This window comes from Rana temporaria, chromosome 4 (genome assembly GCF_905171775.1).
Source record: "Rana temporaria chromosome 4, aRanTem1.1, whole genome shotgun sequence".
Taxonomy (NCBI): domain Eukaryota; kingdom Metazoa; phylum Chordata; class Amphibia; order Anura; family Ranidae; genus Rana; species Rana temporaria.
The window spans coordinates 198,025,108-198,039,981 of NC_053492.1; the positions used below are offsets into that span (position 1 = coordinate 198,025,108).

Here is a 14,874-nt window from a genome sequence, read left to right on the forward strand (position 1 = left end):
ATACTTATTTGCAGCTGTATCATACAAATAAATAGTTAAAAAATCATAAATTGTGATTTTTGGAATTATTTTTTTTGATTATGTCTCTCACAGTGGACATGCACCTACGATGACAATTTCAGACCCCTCCATGATTTCCAAGTGGGAGAACTTGCAAAATAGCAGGGTGTTCAAATACTTATTTTCCTCACTGTATATATATATATATATATATATATATATATATATATATATATATATATTAGGATTTAGTGCGGCTTATTATGAGATAATTCCTTTCTTGTAGTTAACTACATCTCTATTCAAGAATGAGGAGTCATGTTTATTTAACTTTCTTCGGTGGTTAGGACATCCACAATGGGAACAAATACACCTCAAACCAGTATATCTTGAAGGACACTGATTCATGAGAAAGACAAACAAGAATAAGTGCTCTGTAAAATATAGTTCAGCGGTCATGAGCAAAGTTATATCTTTTCAACATGTTGTGTGACAAAATAATTAGTCATTCTGCTCCCACAGTACAAGAGATTATTTAAAAATGAATAGCTTCTAGGCCAGAAAATCAGAAGCCAGTGAAAGTTTAATTCAGTTGCAATTTTTTGGGGAGATAATGATAATATTAATATAATGATGCATCATTGTCATTATTGTTTCTAGAAACTTAAAACAATGTATTTTGGCTACAAAATCGCTACAAAATCGCATAATCGCATGATCAGCAAGGGTCAAATGGACTAAAATATTGAAATTAGCATTTCACATTTTAATAAATTACAATGTCGGAAAACCAAAAAAAATCAGCTTGAAATACATTTTATTACTGTTTTTACACGTCAAGCATTTTTCTGTTGGATATATATATATATATATATATATATATATATATATATATATATATATATATATATATATATATATATATACACACACACTATAAAATACCCAAATTATTGGGGTGCCTGCCTTTACACGCACATGAACTTTAATGGCATACCAGTCTTAGTCTGTAGGATTCAATATTGAGTTGGCCTACCCTTTGCAGCTTCAACTCTTCTGGGAAGGCGTCCACAAGGTTTAGAAGGGTGTCTATGGAACAGTTTGACCATTCTTCCAGAAGCGATTTGTGAGATCGGGTACTGATATAGACGAGAAGGCCTGGCTTATAGTCTCTGAGTCTCTGCTCTAATTCATCCGAAAGGTGTTCTATCAAGTTCAGGTCAGGACTCTGTGCAGGCCAGTCAAGTTCCTCCACCCCAAACTCACTGATCCATGTCTTTATGGACCTTGCTTTGTGCACTGGTCCAAATCATTTGGTGGAGGGGGGGGTTATGATATGGGTTTGGTCTTGGCCCCTTAGTTCCAGTGAAGGGAACTCTTAAGGCGTCAGCATACCAATACATTTTGGACAATTTCATGCTCCCAACTTTGTGGGAACAGTCTGGAACAGTCTGGGGATGGCCCCTTCCTGTTCCAACATGACTGTGCACCAGTGCACAAAGCAAGGTTCATAAGGATATGGATGAGCAAGTTTGGGGTGGAGGAACTTGACTGGCCTTCACAGGTCCTGACCTCAACCGGATAGAACAACTTCGGGATGAATTAAAGCAGAGACTACAATCCAGGCCTTCTTGTCCACATCAATACCTGACTTCCCAAATGCGCTTCAGGAAGAATGGTTAAACATTCCCATAGACGCACTCCTAAACCTTGTGGACAACCGTCCCAGAAGAGTTAAAGCTGTAATAACTGCAAAGAGTCAGCCAACTCAATATTGAACCCTACAGACTAAGACTGGGAAGCCATTAAAGTTCATGCTGTGTAAAGGCAGGCACCCCAATACTTTTGGTAATATAGTGTATATATATATATATATATATATATATATATATATATATATATATATATATATATATATATATATATATATGCCAATACTTTTGGTAATATTGTGTGTGTCTATATATATATATTAGGATTTAATGTGACTTCTTTCTTTTAGTTGACTACATCTCCATTCAAGAACGATGAGTCAAGTTTATTTAACTTTCTTCGATAGTTAGGACACCCACAATGGGAAAGAGTACACCCCAAACCAGTATATATTGAAGGACTGTGGTTCACAAGAAAAACAAACAAGAATCTGGAAAATTAAGTTTCAGAAGTCATGAGCCCAAGGTTATACCCTTTTGACATGCTGGGTGACAAAATGATTACTCATTTTGCTCCCTCAGTACAAGAGATTATTTAAAAAGGAATAGCTGCTAGCCCAGAACATCAGAAGCCAGTGAATGTTAAATTCAGTTGCAGGTTTTTGAAGAGATGATAATAATATTAACATAATATTGCATCATTGACATTATTGTTTCTAGAAATTTAAATATTCTGGTAAAAAAATATTCTGCGATCAGTAAGGGTCAAAATCACTAACATATTAAAATTAGCATTTCACATTTGAATAAATGACAATGGGCTTCATTCACAAATCCAAATTTCCTCTTAAAAATTTGCAGTAAAATATCTCATAGCGTTTTTCAAAACATTTTATTTTCCATTAGCAGAAAACTCTACTAAAATAACGCATGCAGCATTTTATAGAAATATGTGGTATTTTATCTCATGTGATAGCCAGTGGAATTGATACAGTTGAGAAGAATTAGAACCCCTGTCAGTTTTTGTTGTTAATAAAGAGGTAAAATGTTTTAAACCGTAGCAATATGCCAACTCACTAAGTCAGTGAGGTCCCTGCAAGATACAGTACTTTCTCCAGTCATTTCGCCAGATTTTTAAGGACTTTTTTTGTGACTATACAAGCATATGCAGTTGGGCGCCTGCCTTTACACGCACATGAACTTTAATGGCATCCCAGTCTCCGTAGGGTTCAATATTGAGTTGGGCCACCCTTTTCAGCTATAACAACTCTTCTAGGAAGGCTGTCCACAAGGTTTAGGAGTGTGTCTATAGGAATGTTTGACCATTCTTCCAGAAGTGCATTGGTGAGGTCAGGCACTGATGTTGGAGGAGAAGACCTGGCTCGCAGTCTCCGCTCTAATTCACCTCAAAGGTGTTCTATCGGGTTGAGGTCAGGAATCTATGCAGGCCAGTCAAGTTTCTCCACCACAAACTCACTCATCCATGTCTTTATGGACCTTGCTTTGTGCACTGGTGCAGTCATGTTGGAACAGGAAGGGGCCATCCTCAAACTGTTCCCACAAAGTTGGGAGCATGAAAATTGTCCAAAATGTCTTGGTATGCTGACGACTTAAGAGTTCTAAAGGGCTAAGCCCAACCCCTAAAGAACAACCCCACGCAATAATCCCTCCTCCACCAAATGATTTGGAGGTGTGACCTAATAAATTTGGCAATATAGTGTGGATGAGCGAGTGTTTGAGGTGGAGGAACTTGACTGGCCTTCCCCAGTCTGGAGGGGGAGTGACCTTGAGCCTGGGTTTGGGTGCGAACAGGACCCTTCTCAAGAAACATGGAGGTGCCCTTGACAGGTAGCATGGGAGCAAGAGAGGACAGCAGGAGAGCACTTCCAGGCCAAGTCTCCAGGAAAGGAACAACAGGTTGCAGCCAAGAGTCAGGAGAGGACTGGAGAGGCATGCCTGATAGGACTGGGAGAGTGCAGTCAGGGATGGCTGCAGAGTCAGGGGAGTGGACTGTGGTGGCACGGGCAGTGGAAAGAGGCAGCTGCAGCCAGGAGGGCTGGCAGGGCCTGAAGAGGTGGTACTGGGAGCAGTAACCACATGGAAAGCTAGCACTGGGACTATCTACCATCTTCCTACACTAAAGGGGCCTGTGGTCCCTGTCTGCAAAGGGCAAATTTACCTTAGGCTTGGCTGAGTCAATGTCAGACCTATGCTACAAATCAGTGCTAGCTGGTCTGGGAAGTGCAAGCAAGTGATGTGCTGGAGGTGTTGAGGAGAGATAGTTTGCAAGCTAGTAATGTGCTGGAGTTGAAGGTTGGAATTGTATATACCAAAGGTGTATATAGTTGGTCCCATGTATATTTCCTGCAATCAGTTTGGGCATCTCATGAATATCCCATCCCTATTCAAGTTTATTCCCCTCAATAAAAATACAAACAAAGTTCAAGGACTGTTTTTCTGCCTGAGGGTGAATGAGAACTGTGTGCCTGGCTGGGCAGGGTGACAAATGGACTACAACACTCAGCAGTCCATACAGGGGTACCGCTACAATAGTGTACATCATTTGCTGCAAAAAACTCCCAATCACTTCAAACATAGTATCATGTACATGCATATCACAATGGTCTAATCCCTTGTTAGAACATATATCAAAGGTAGTGGGGATACTTTATTTTTTCACAATGTTTGTAGACACATCTTCCCACTGACATCATTGATCTTTTTAGCTATCCATAAGGGGCAATTCTTCCCCGTGACTACAAGTGTAAGGAGCATTCTTCCCACTAACCATCACACTAATGTAGACATGGATTTTTTTTTCAAAGGTACCTCTTTGTTGAAAAGGTTGAAAAAAACAGCTTTAAAGTGTTACTTTAGGCAACACTTTTTTTTCATTTTGGATAGAGTAAAGCTCTGTACACACGATCGAAACTTCCGATGGAAAAAGTCAGCGGTCTTTTTCTATCGGAAATTCCAACCATGTGTATGCCCCATCGGAGTAATTCCATCGGAAATTCCAATGAATTCTGATGGAATTCTGGTCCGATCATATGTAAGGGGCTTTAGTTAGAGTTAGAACCCCTGCGATTTTTTTTCTTTTTTTGCTATCTGTGTCCCCATTGGAAGATGTCCTCCCTATCACTTTTCTGGAGACAACCCCACATTTGGGGTTTTATTTTTATTTCACTTTCAATGATAATGGTAAACAGGACAAATAGAGAGGGTCAATTTCTCTGAACGGGGACACAGACAGCAATGAAAGCCTGACATGGGTTCTAGTCCACCTCCACTTTATACAAAAGTTAAAAAAACTTTTCATTTAGTTATTCTGTAAATCAACCCCTGATCAATTCCATATTTCCATAATTAAGTTTCTATGCACTACTGTTGAGAGAGCTGATCCAAAAATGCCGAAAATGTTTAAAATTGCCTAATATCTTTTTGCATTTCTTAAATACCACATGCCTGGACCATTGCCTAATAACCGCATGCATTTAATTATTTATTTCCATCTGAGAATTGAGTTTAATGCCTTTTCTTGACGTATTTACCAAGCATTTTGAGCGTCTTGGGGTAAATACCGCAAAATGGTATAGTGAACTGAAAGTTTCAGGATCGCATGTGATATTTTGGCAAAATGTTTCTGGACACCTACATACCGCATGCGAGTTGCTTTTGTGACTGGAGCCCGATGTCAGAAAAAAGATCAGGCAATATTAAAAATGTTTACTGTTTAAAGTGAAAAGTTAATTCAAGTTGTAAATGGTTGCAATAAAAGCATAGATGGAAATGAAAAGCATGAAGAAAACAGAGAGGTTTTGGCCTCACAGGGCCAATATTGTGTGCAAAAGCAATTCAGCATAACATTTTGCACATAAGATTGGTGGACGTTTACATGATTTATATGAATTATTTATTTACTTATCTATTCATTGGGGGTTATTTACGAAAGGCAAATCCACTTTGTACTACAAGTGCAAACTACAAGTGCAATGTGCGGTCGCTGTAAATCTGAGGGGTAGATTTGAAATGAGGGAAAGCTCTGCTGATTTTATTATCCAATCGGGTGCAAGGGAAAATGCTGTTTTATTTCCTTACATGTCTTCCTTGGATCTACAGCAACTGCAGTTCCAAGTGCACGTTCAGTGCAATTTCAAGTGCACTTTACACTTGTAGTTTACACTTGTAGTACAAAGTGGATTTGGCTTTCGTAAATAACCCCCATTATGTGTGTGTGTATATATATATATATATATATATATATATATATATATATATATATATATATATATATATATATATAGAGAGAGAGAGAGAGAGAGAGAGAGAGAGAGAGAGAGAGTCCTATGTTTTTTATTATTCACTGTATGATTTTGGTAGTGTGGTGCTTTATTTTTATGATCACTTGGAATTGTGTATATTTATTGAAAAATACATGGCAATTATGGAGGGTTGAGATGTTTTAGGTTGTGCTGCACTCATTGTTTATATATACAGTACAGTAAAGTATTAGATGAAAAAAATGACTAATACATGACTAATAAATTAAATAAATGGACCTGTCTCCCACCCACTGTCCCCTGCATGATGCCCCATTCTGAGGCAATGTTCATCTATATCCCCTTTGACAGATAGCAGACAAAACTGTATATGGCTGTCAGGCTTAGCTGTTGTTGACAGTGCATGTCCCCACTAACTCTCAGAAATCATTAAAAGTGCTTCCCAATCATATTATAATTGTCAGTTATGGCATAATGCAGGCTGGAGGCTTAATTCACTGATAAAGATTGTACTGTAATACCATAAAAGGTATTTTAAAATACTACATTTGTTTAATTAATAAACTTAATAGAAAGTTTTAAAAAGATTTTTTTGTTTGTCAGCTCTTTTTGATTAAATTGGTTTACCAAATAAAAGCGCTATATACCAAATTATTCAGATCCAAGAGTTGGCATTGTCAAGTTAACTGACATATACTGTTGCTGCTAAATGTGACCAGGCAAATTGTCAGGACTTTTGCAGCACATTTAAGTTCGATTGTTCAGAAGCCAAATTGTGTCATACAATATATGGGCTTCAGCTGATCCTCTTCTCTGGGTCTATTTCTTTTATGTGACATTGATGCCCTTATAGACATAAACTAGGTACAGTATTTCTGCTGTGAGTATGTACACAGCACAAACTATAGTGACATCTCCTGGGTGAGCATGGCAATTCAGTTAAGTACAGGTTATAATTAAATAATGTGCTGGTAATCCTTTAAAATACTGGAGCTGATTTCATTAAATAGGAGCTCCCGTCTTCTATGTAAAAATTAAAAGTCAACAGCTACAAAAACTTTTAATTAACAGCCACTCACCTGCCCCACGATCCAGCACTGTGCACGGCCCCAGTGTTTTCATCATGTGTCCTCTCTCCCTGGCATCTTTACCATGGGAATTCAGCTGTGACAGCTTGCGACTTCACAGCCAGGTACCCAAAAATACCAGTATATATATGCAGTATATACTTAGCAGTATAAAAAAAATTTGGTCATTAAGTTAAATAACGAACATTTTAACCGATAGAAGGATTGTAAATCTATAGCAAACCCAGGCAGATAAAAATGAAGATTACATAGCCAGATCCAATTTATAAATCATTGTAATGATGTCACTGTTTTCTTATTCTCACTAGCATTATCTACCAACAGAACCAGCACTGCATCTATTTATTCAGAATCTACATCTGAAGATACCTTGACCAGTAATGATATCAACAGTATAAAAATACTTAAAGTATAAATATTAATTTATCCTCACTTTTTTTTTTAGATCCTACTACTGCACAATCTACAGTTACCGATCCAGGAGATTCCACTACGGTAGATCCAGAAACTGCCACAACAGATTATACATCAACAAGTAATGATATCAATAGTGAAAGTACAACTGCTGGAAGTACAGATAATGAAACAACTACAGTTATTGCAACTACCAATGCAGCTGATAAAGAAGTGTCAACTAGTAGTGACATGTTTGATACAAGTACCAGCCCAGAAAAGTTGACCACAAGCGGTGGATCTGGCATAATTACCAGCACAGCAGAAGAATCAACCACAGAAACTACCAGTGCAACAGAAGCACCAGTTACAATCTATGGCACGTCTGGTACTAGCACATCAGAAGCTTTGACAACGTGGGAAACATCCGACTTATCTACAGCTAAAGAATCATTCACAACTGATGATACCACATATGTAGGTACCAGAACGGAAGGGCCAGCTATAACTGGTAATACAACTGACATAACCAGCATAGCACAAGTAGCTTCTACAGCTAGTGACACACCTGATGTAAGTAGCAGCACAGTAGAGAAGCCAAATACAACTGGTGACACATCCGACATATCTACCCTCACTGCAGGAGTATCAACCACAACCAGTGACACGTCTGACTTAACTGCCACAAATGACTACACATCTGTTACTTCCAGCTCAGTCAATGAACCAACTACATCTGCTGATACAGCTGACAAGTCTTCCAGCACAGTAGAGAAACCATCAACAACTGGTGATTTAACTGAAATAACTTCCAATATTGTAACTGAACTAGCTACATCTGCAGATACACCAACAACACCTATAGACACATCAACTGCTGAGACATCCCAGACCACTGAAGAAACCACAACCAGTGACACGTCTGACTTAACTGCAACAAGTGACTACACATCTGTTACTTCCAGCTCAGTCAATGAACCAACTACATCTGCTGATGCAGCTGACAAGTCTTCCAGCACAGTAGAGAAACCTTCTACAACTGGTGATTTAACTGAAAGAACTTCCACTATGGTAACTGAACTAGCTACATCTGCAGGTACACCAAAAACACCTATAGACACATCAACTGCCGAGACATCCCAGACCACTGAAGAAACCACAATTAGTAAAACATCTGACGTAACTGCCACAAATGACTACACATCTGTTACTTCCAGCTCAGTCAATGAACCAACTACATCTGCTGATACAGCTGACAAGTCTTCCAGCACAGTAGAGAAACCATCAACAACTGGTGATTTAACTGAAATAACTTCCAATGTGGCAACTGAACTAGCTACATCTGCAGGTACACCAAAAACACCTATAGACACATCAACTGCTGAGACATCCCAGACCACTGAAGAAACCACAACCAGTGACATGTCTGACGTACCTGCCACAAATGACTACACATCTGTTACTTCCAGCTCATTCAATGAACCAACTACATCTGCTGATACAGCCTACAAGTCTTCCAGCACAGTAGAGAAACTATCAACAACTGGTGATTTAACTGAAATAACTTCCAATATGGCAACTGAACTAGCTACATCTGCAGGTACACCAAAAACACCTATAGACACATCAACTGCCGAGACATCCCAGACCACTGAAGAAACCACAATTAGTAAAACATCTGACGTAACTGCCACAAATGACTACACATCTGTTACTTCCAGCTCAGTCAATGAACCAACTACATCTGCTGATACAGCTGACAAGTCTTCCAGCACAGTAGAGAAACCATCAACAACTGGTGATTTAACTGAAATAACTTCCAATGTGGCAACTGAACTAGCTACATCTGCAGGTACAGCAAAAACACCTATAGACACATCAACTGCCGAGACATCCCAGACCACTGAAGAAACCACAATTAGTAAAACATCTGACGTAACTGCCACAAATGACTACACATCTGTTACTTCCAGCTCAGTCAATGAACCAACTACATCTGCTGATACAGCTGACAAGTCTTCCAGCACAGTAGAGAAACCATCAACAACTGGTGATTTAACTGAAATAACTTCCAATGTGGCAACTGAACTAGCTACATCTGCAGGTACACCAAAAACACCTATAGACACATCAACTGCCGAGACATCCCAGACCACTGAAGAAACCACAATTAGTAAAACATCTGACGTAACTGCCACAAATGACTACACATCTGTTACTTCCAGCTCAGTCGATGAACCAGCTACATCTGCTGATACAGCTGACAAGTCTTCCAGCACAGTAGAGAAACCATCAACAACTGGTGATTTAACTGAAATAACTTCCAATGTGGCAACTGAACTAGCTACATCTGCAGGTACACCAAAAACACCTATAGACACATCAACTGCCGAGACATCCCAGACCACTGAAGAAACCACAATTAGTAAAACATCTGACTTAACTGCCACAAATGACTACACATCTGTTACTTCCAGCTCAGTCAATGAACCAACTACATCTGCTGATACAGCTGACAAGTCTTCCAGCACAGTAGAGAAACCATCAACAACTGGTGATTTAACTGAAATAACTTCCAATATGGCAACTGAACTAGCTACATCTGCAGGTACACCAAAAACACCTGGAGACACATCAACTTCTGAGACATCCCAGACCACTGAAGAAACCACAACAAGTGACATGTCTGACGTAACTGCCACAAATGACTACACATCTGTTACTTCCAGCTCAGTCAATGAACCAGCTACGTCTGCTGATACAGCTGACAAGTCTTCCAGCACAGTAGAGAAACCATCAACAACTGGTGATTTAACTGAAATAACTTCCAATATGGCAACTGAACTAGCTACATCTGCAGGTACACCAAAAACACCTGGAGACACATCAACTTCTGAGACATCCCAGACCACTGAAGAAACCACAACCAGTGACATGTCTGACGTAACTGCCACAAATGACTACACATCTGTTACTTCCAGCTCAGTCAATAAACCAACTACATCTGCTGATACAGCCTACAAGTCTTCCAGCACAGTAGAGAAACCATCAACAACTGGTGATTTGACTGAAATAACTTCCAATATGGCAACTGAACTAGCTACATCTGCAGGTACACCAAAAACACCTATAGACACATCAACTGCTGAGACATCCCAGACCACTGATGAAACCACAACCAGTGACACGTCTGACGTAACTGCCACAAATGCCTACAAAACATCTGTTGCTTCCAGCTCAGTCAATGAACCAACTACATCTGCTGATACAGCTGACAAGTCTTCCAGCACAGTAGAGAAACCTTCTACAACTGGTGATTTAACTGAAATAACTTCCAATGTGGCAACTAAACTAGATACATCTGCAGGTACACCAAAAACACCTATAGACACATCAACTGCTGAGACATCCCAGACCACTGATGAAACCACAACCAGTGACACGTCTGACGTAACTGCCACAAATGCCTATACAACATCTGTTGCTCCCAGCTCAGTCAATGAACCAACTACATCTGCTGATACAGCTGACAAGTCTTCCAGCACAGTAGAGAAACCTTCTACAACTGGTGATTTAACTGAAATAACTTCCAATGTGGCAACTAAACTAGATACATCTGCAGGTACACCAAAAACACCTATAGACACATCAACTGCTGAGACATCCCAGACCACTGATGAAACCACAACCAGTGACACATCTAAAGTAACTGCCACAAATGACTACACATCTGTTGCTTCCAGCTCAGTCAATGAACCAACAACATCTGCTGATACAGCTGACAAGTCTTCCAGCACAGTAGAGAAACCTTCTACAACTGGTGATTTAACTGAAAGAACTTCCAATGTGGCAACTAAACTAGCTACATCTGCAGGTACACCAAAAACACCTATAGACACATCAACTGCTGAGACATCCCAGACCACTGAAGAAAGCACATTTGATTCCATCACTACTAATGTAGTTGATCAAAGTACATATATTTATCCTGAACCAAACACAACTGGAGAAAGAAGTACCCCTGATATAATTTCTAGTACAATACTAGATATACGTTCAACTGGCAATGGTCCTACTGATTCTGGTTCTACATCCAGTTTCATTCCTGAGATAAGCACAACAAATACTGTAAGAAGCAGTCCTGATGTTATCACTACTTCACCTGTAGACATGGGCACATCTACAGAAATGTCTACAAAGGAAGTCATTAGCAGTGCCATATCAGAAAAAAGCTCTACAAGAGAAAGTTCCACGGCTTCGATAACTAGCACCACTGCATTTGAAATAAGTTCAGATTCTGAGAGAACTGTTATTCCTACATCAAATGGTCCAGTCACAAATATGCCGCTAGAACAAAGTACCGCAATGAGTATAATCTCTGGCAGAATCACTGCCACATCTAAACTAGAACAAAGGACAACAGAAGAAAGAACGCCTTTTATAACAAGCAGCATACCACATGAACTTAGTACTACTGAAGAAAGGCCTACATCAGCCACCACAAATGCTGACATCAACACCAGTAGTAGTGAGGTAAAAACAACAGCAGAAATACTTGTTACAACATCACAAAGCACTGTTGAGCAGACCACTGGCATGATAAATCCTACTACTCAGCCTGAAGTTATCACCACTGGAAACAGAATTACAGAGACAATTATTACAGGGGAGACCAGTGTTAGCGCTGGACCTCAGCTAACTACCACTATGTTTGCAATTGCAGTTACAAGTCAAGCTTCTCAAACCAGTACGTCTGAAGAAAGAACAGCTAAATCTGAGACTGAATCCAGCACATCTGGAACACCTTCTGCAGTTGTTACTCTCACTAGGACACAATCTCAGAGAGTTACAACTGGCATCATTACCAGTAGCACTTCTGTGCCGAGTTCAGCTCAATCTCCAACTGAAAACACAACAATCCAAGAAACCTTTAGTACCACTAAACAGACACCTCCACATGTTGTCAGTTCTACAACTCAGACTACCAGTACATATAGTCCTACCACTATAATCTCCACACACACCACAGAAGCAACCACTACCATTAAACCTACTTCAACTATATTAACCACTACATCCACTACCAGTACTATTAAACCTACTTCAACTATATTAACCACTACATCCACTACCAGTACTATTAAACCTACTTCAACTATATTAACCACTAGTACTACAACCCCTGGATACACAACTACAATAACCTCTGTGGGGATTATAAATACTACTGTTACAACATACACACCCATGACAACCTCCAATGGACCACTTTCTACTTTAGGCACTAAATACACAAGTATATCTACAGCTTCTTTGCCTTTAATGTCTACATCACCCTGGATAAATTCCACAACTCTGGCCATAACAACACAGGGTGAGTATGTTGCATTTTAATATGACTTGATGCATAGAGTAGTTTTATTTATTTTTTTTATTCCAGGCTGATATACAAGACACACAATAATGCAATTCTGATTTAATAATAATACATTACAGTATTAAATGCATTTTAATGCAAATAGTGTAAGTACTTGAATATGACTTGGTATCAGCCTTCTGCAACCCCCTTTACAACATAGTTTAGACAGAGAGAGGGAGAAGCAGCATAACTAATCAATAAGTTGTTCTATAGTGCTCATGTGTTAACAAGGGAAAGGTGCATAGGAGGAGAGAGCAGAATGAGAGAGAGAGAGAGAGAGAGAGAGAGAGAAAGAGAGAGAGAAAGAGAGAGAGAGAGAGAGAGGTCCACCAATCCTTCTGGTTTTGAATTGTATTGCAACTGTACTGACTGCTTTCATGTGGTAAAGCTCTGCGCAAACTGTTGGCACTATATATATCATTTAATAATGATAATCTGCTGCATTTTTCCTTCGATAGCCAGCCACAGGGTGGGGGGCACAGTGCAGATTGCCCCCCTCACCGTATATACTGCTATACTGCTCTCCTGCCTTTCTCTGCCACAAACCCCCTTCCCCCAGTGACTGGTTGCCCCTAACAACCAATGCAAAAACAGATGAAAAACGACATCCGTTTTTCATCCGATCCGTTTTTTTGTCAGATGAAAAATAGGGCTTTCATCCGTTCAAAAAATAAAGATGTTGACAGAAGCGGATGAAAATATATGATCACCCGTTGTTTTCTGTTTTTCCATTAGAATGCATTGATGTCCATTTTTCATCCATCAATGGATGGATGGAAAACAGACAAACGGTTTGTATGTGTGAAGGGGGCCTAAGAGAACACTGCATTCATTTCAAGGCGGAAGGGTTTTCTGAGTGACAAAGGTAAAAACAGGCAACTGGTAGTGTCTGCTTTTAGGCAGTGCATTATTTATTAAACAATTAAATAGGGTAAGGCCCCGTACACACGACCGAGTTTCTCGGCAGAATTCAGCCAGAAACTCGATCGGAGCTGAATTCTGCCGAGAAACCCGGCGTGTGTACACTTTCGGCCGAGGAAGCCGACGAGTTCCTCGTCGAGCCAAATAGAGAACTTGTTCTCTATTTCCTCGTTGTTCAATGAGGAAAGTTGGCTCGCCGAGATCCTCGGCGGCTTCACACAGAACTCGACGAGCAAAACTATGAGTTTTGCCCGTCGAGTTCCTCGGACGTGTGTACGGGGACTAACAGGTTCTCTCTAAGACCCATTCACACCCCTTGCACTGCATTTAGTGCATTTATGCACATCAAATGCTCCTAAGTTGATGTGTGTTGAATAAAATTTTTAGCACATTGCATTAATGTTTTTTTTTTTTTTCATAGCAGAAACAAAACAATTTTTTTGTTTTGTAATGTATACCCAGCAAGTTCCGTTTTCAACCAGCCTACATTAACACAGCCTTTTGGTGGGAAGTATGACAATCGGACTCAAGGCATTTTGTCTTGTCCTTTCAGTGGGGCAGCATTGAGCCACGCACACCAACAAAACACAATGCAAGTGGTGTGAATGGCTTATTATAGGGCCAGGAGTGCCTCATCCTGTGGCTTCCAGTTAGTAATTCTAGAATTCATTTTTAACCTTCATTAGATTTGTTCATGGCTAAAATGGCTTATTTCATAAGACAGTTGAGAATATTTAGCTTTGCAGCCGATTAAAAAAAAAACTACATTTTCTGAAACCCTTTCAATCTGTACCAACAATTTTTATTTTGTTACACGCTATCTAGTAAATTGGCTTAATGTTTTCTAATGCTTTTTTCAAATAGCAATTATTGTTTGCAACCTGCTATGTACCAACGGTCAATGCTACATCAGTCCTGGAACTACAAACCCTGTGTGCCGTTGTAACAGTGGCTTTATACCAGACTCATCACAGTTTGATAGGATGTGCACTGGTAAGTTATATAACATAAACATTTTACTCTTTTTTCACAGGACATGCATTTTTTTTATTCATGGCTATATAATATAGTACATGCAGACAACGCATATTTTTTATCATTGTTTATGGTAATCGTAATTA

The 14,874-nt window shown here is 39.5% G+C and overlaps 1 protein-coding gene across 21 annotated transcripts in view; it reads left to right on the forward strand.

Moving 5' to 3' along the window:
• The window catches only part of LOC120936883 (mucin-4-like), a 162,004-nt gene that overhangs the window by 11,917 nt on the left and 135,213 nt on the right, over positions 1-14,874 (forward strand). For all 21 annotated transcript variants that reach the window (XM_040349644.1, XM_040349628.1, XM_040349631.1 and 18 more), the window contains exons 2-3: positions 7,466-12,787; positions 14,618-14,746. In XM_040349644.1, the coding sequence (XP_040205578.1) occupies positions 7,466-12,787; positions 14,618-14,746 (5,451 nt within the window). The remainder of the gene's footprint in view (positions 1-7,465; positions 12,788-14,617; positions 14,747-14,874) is intronic.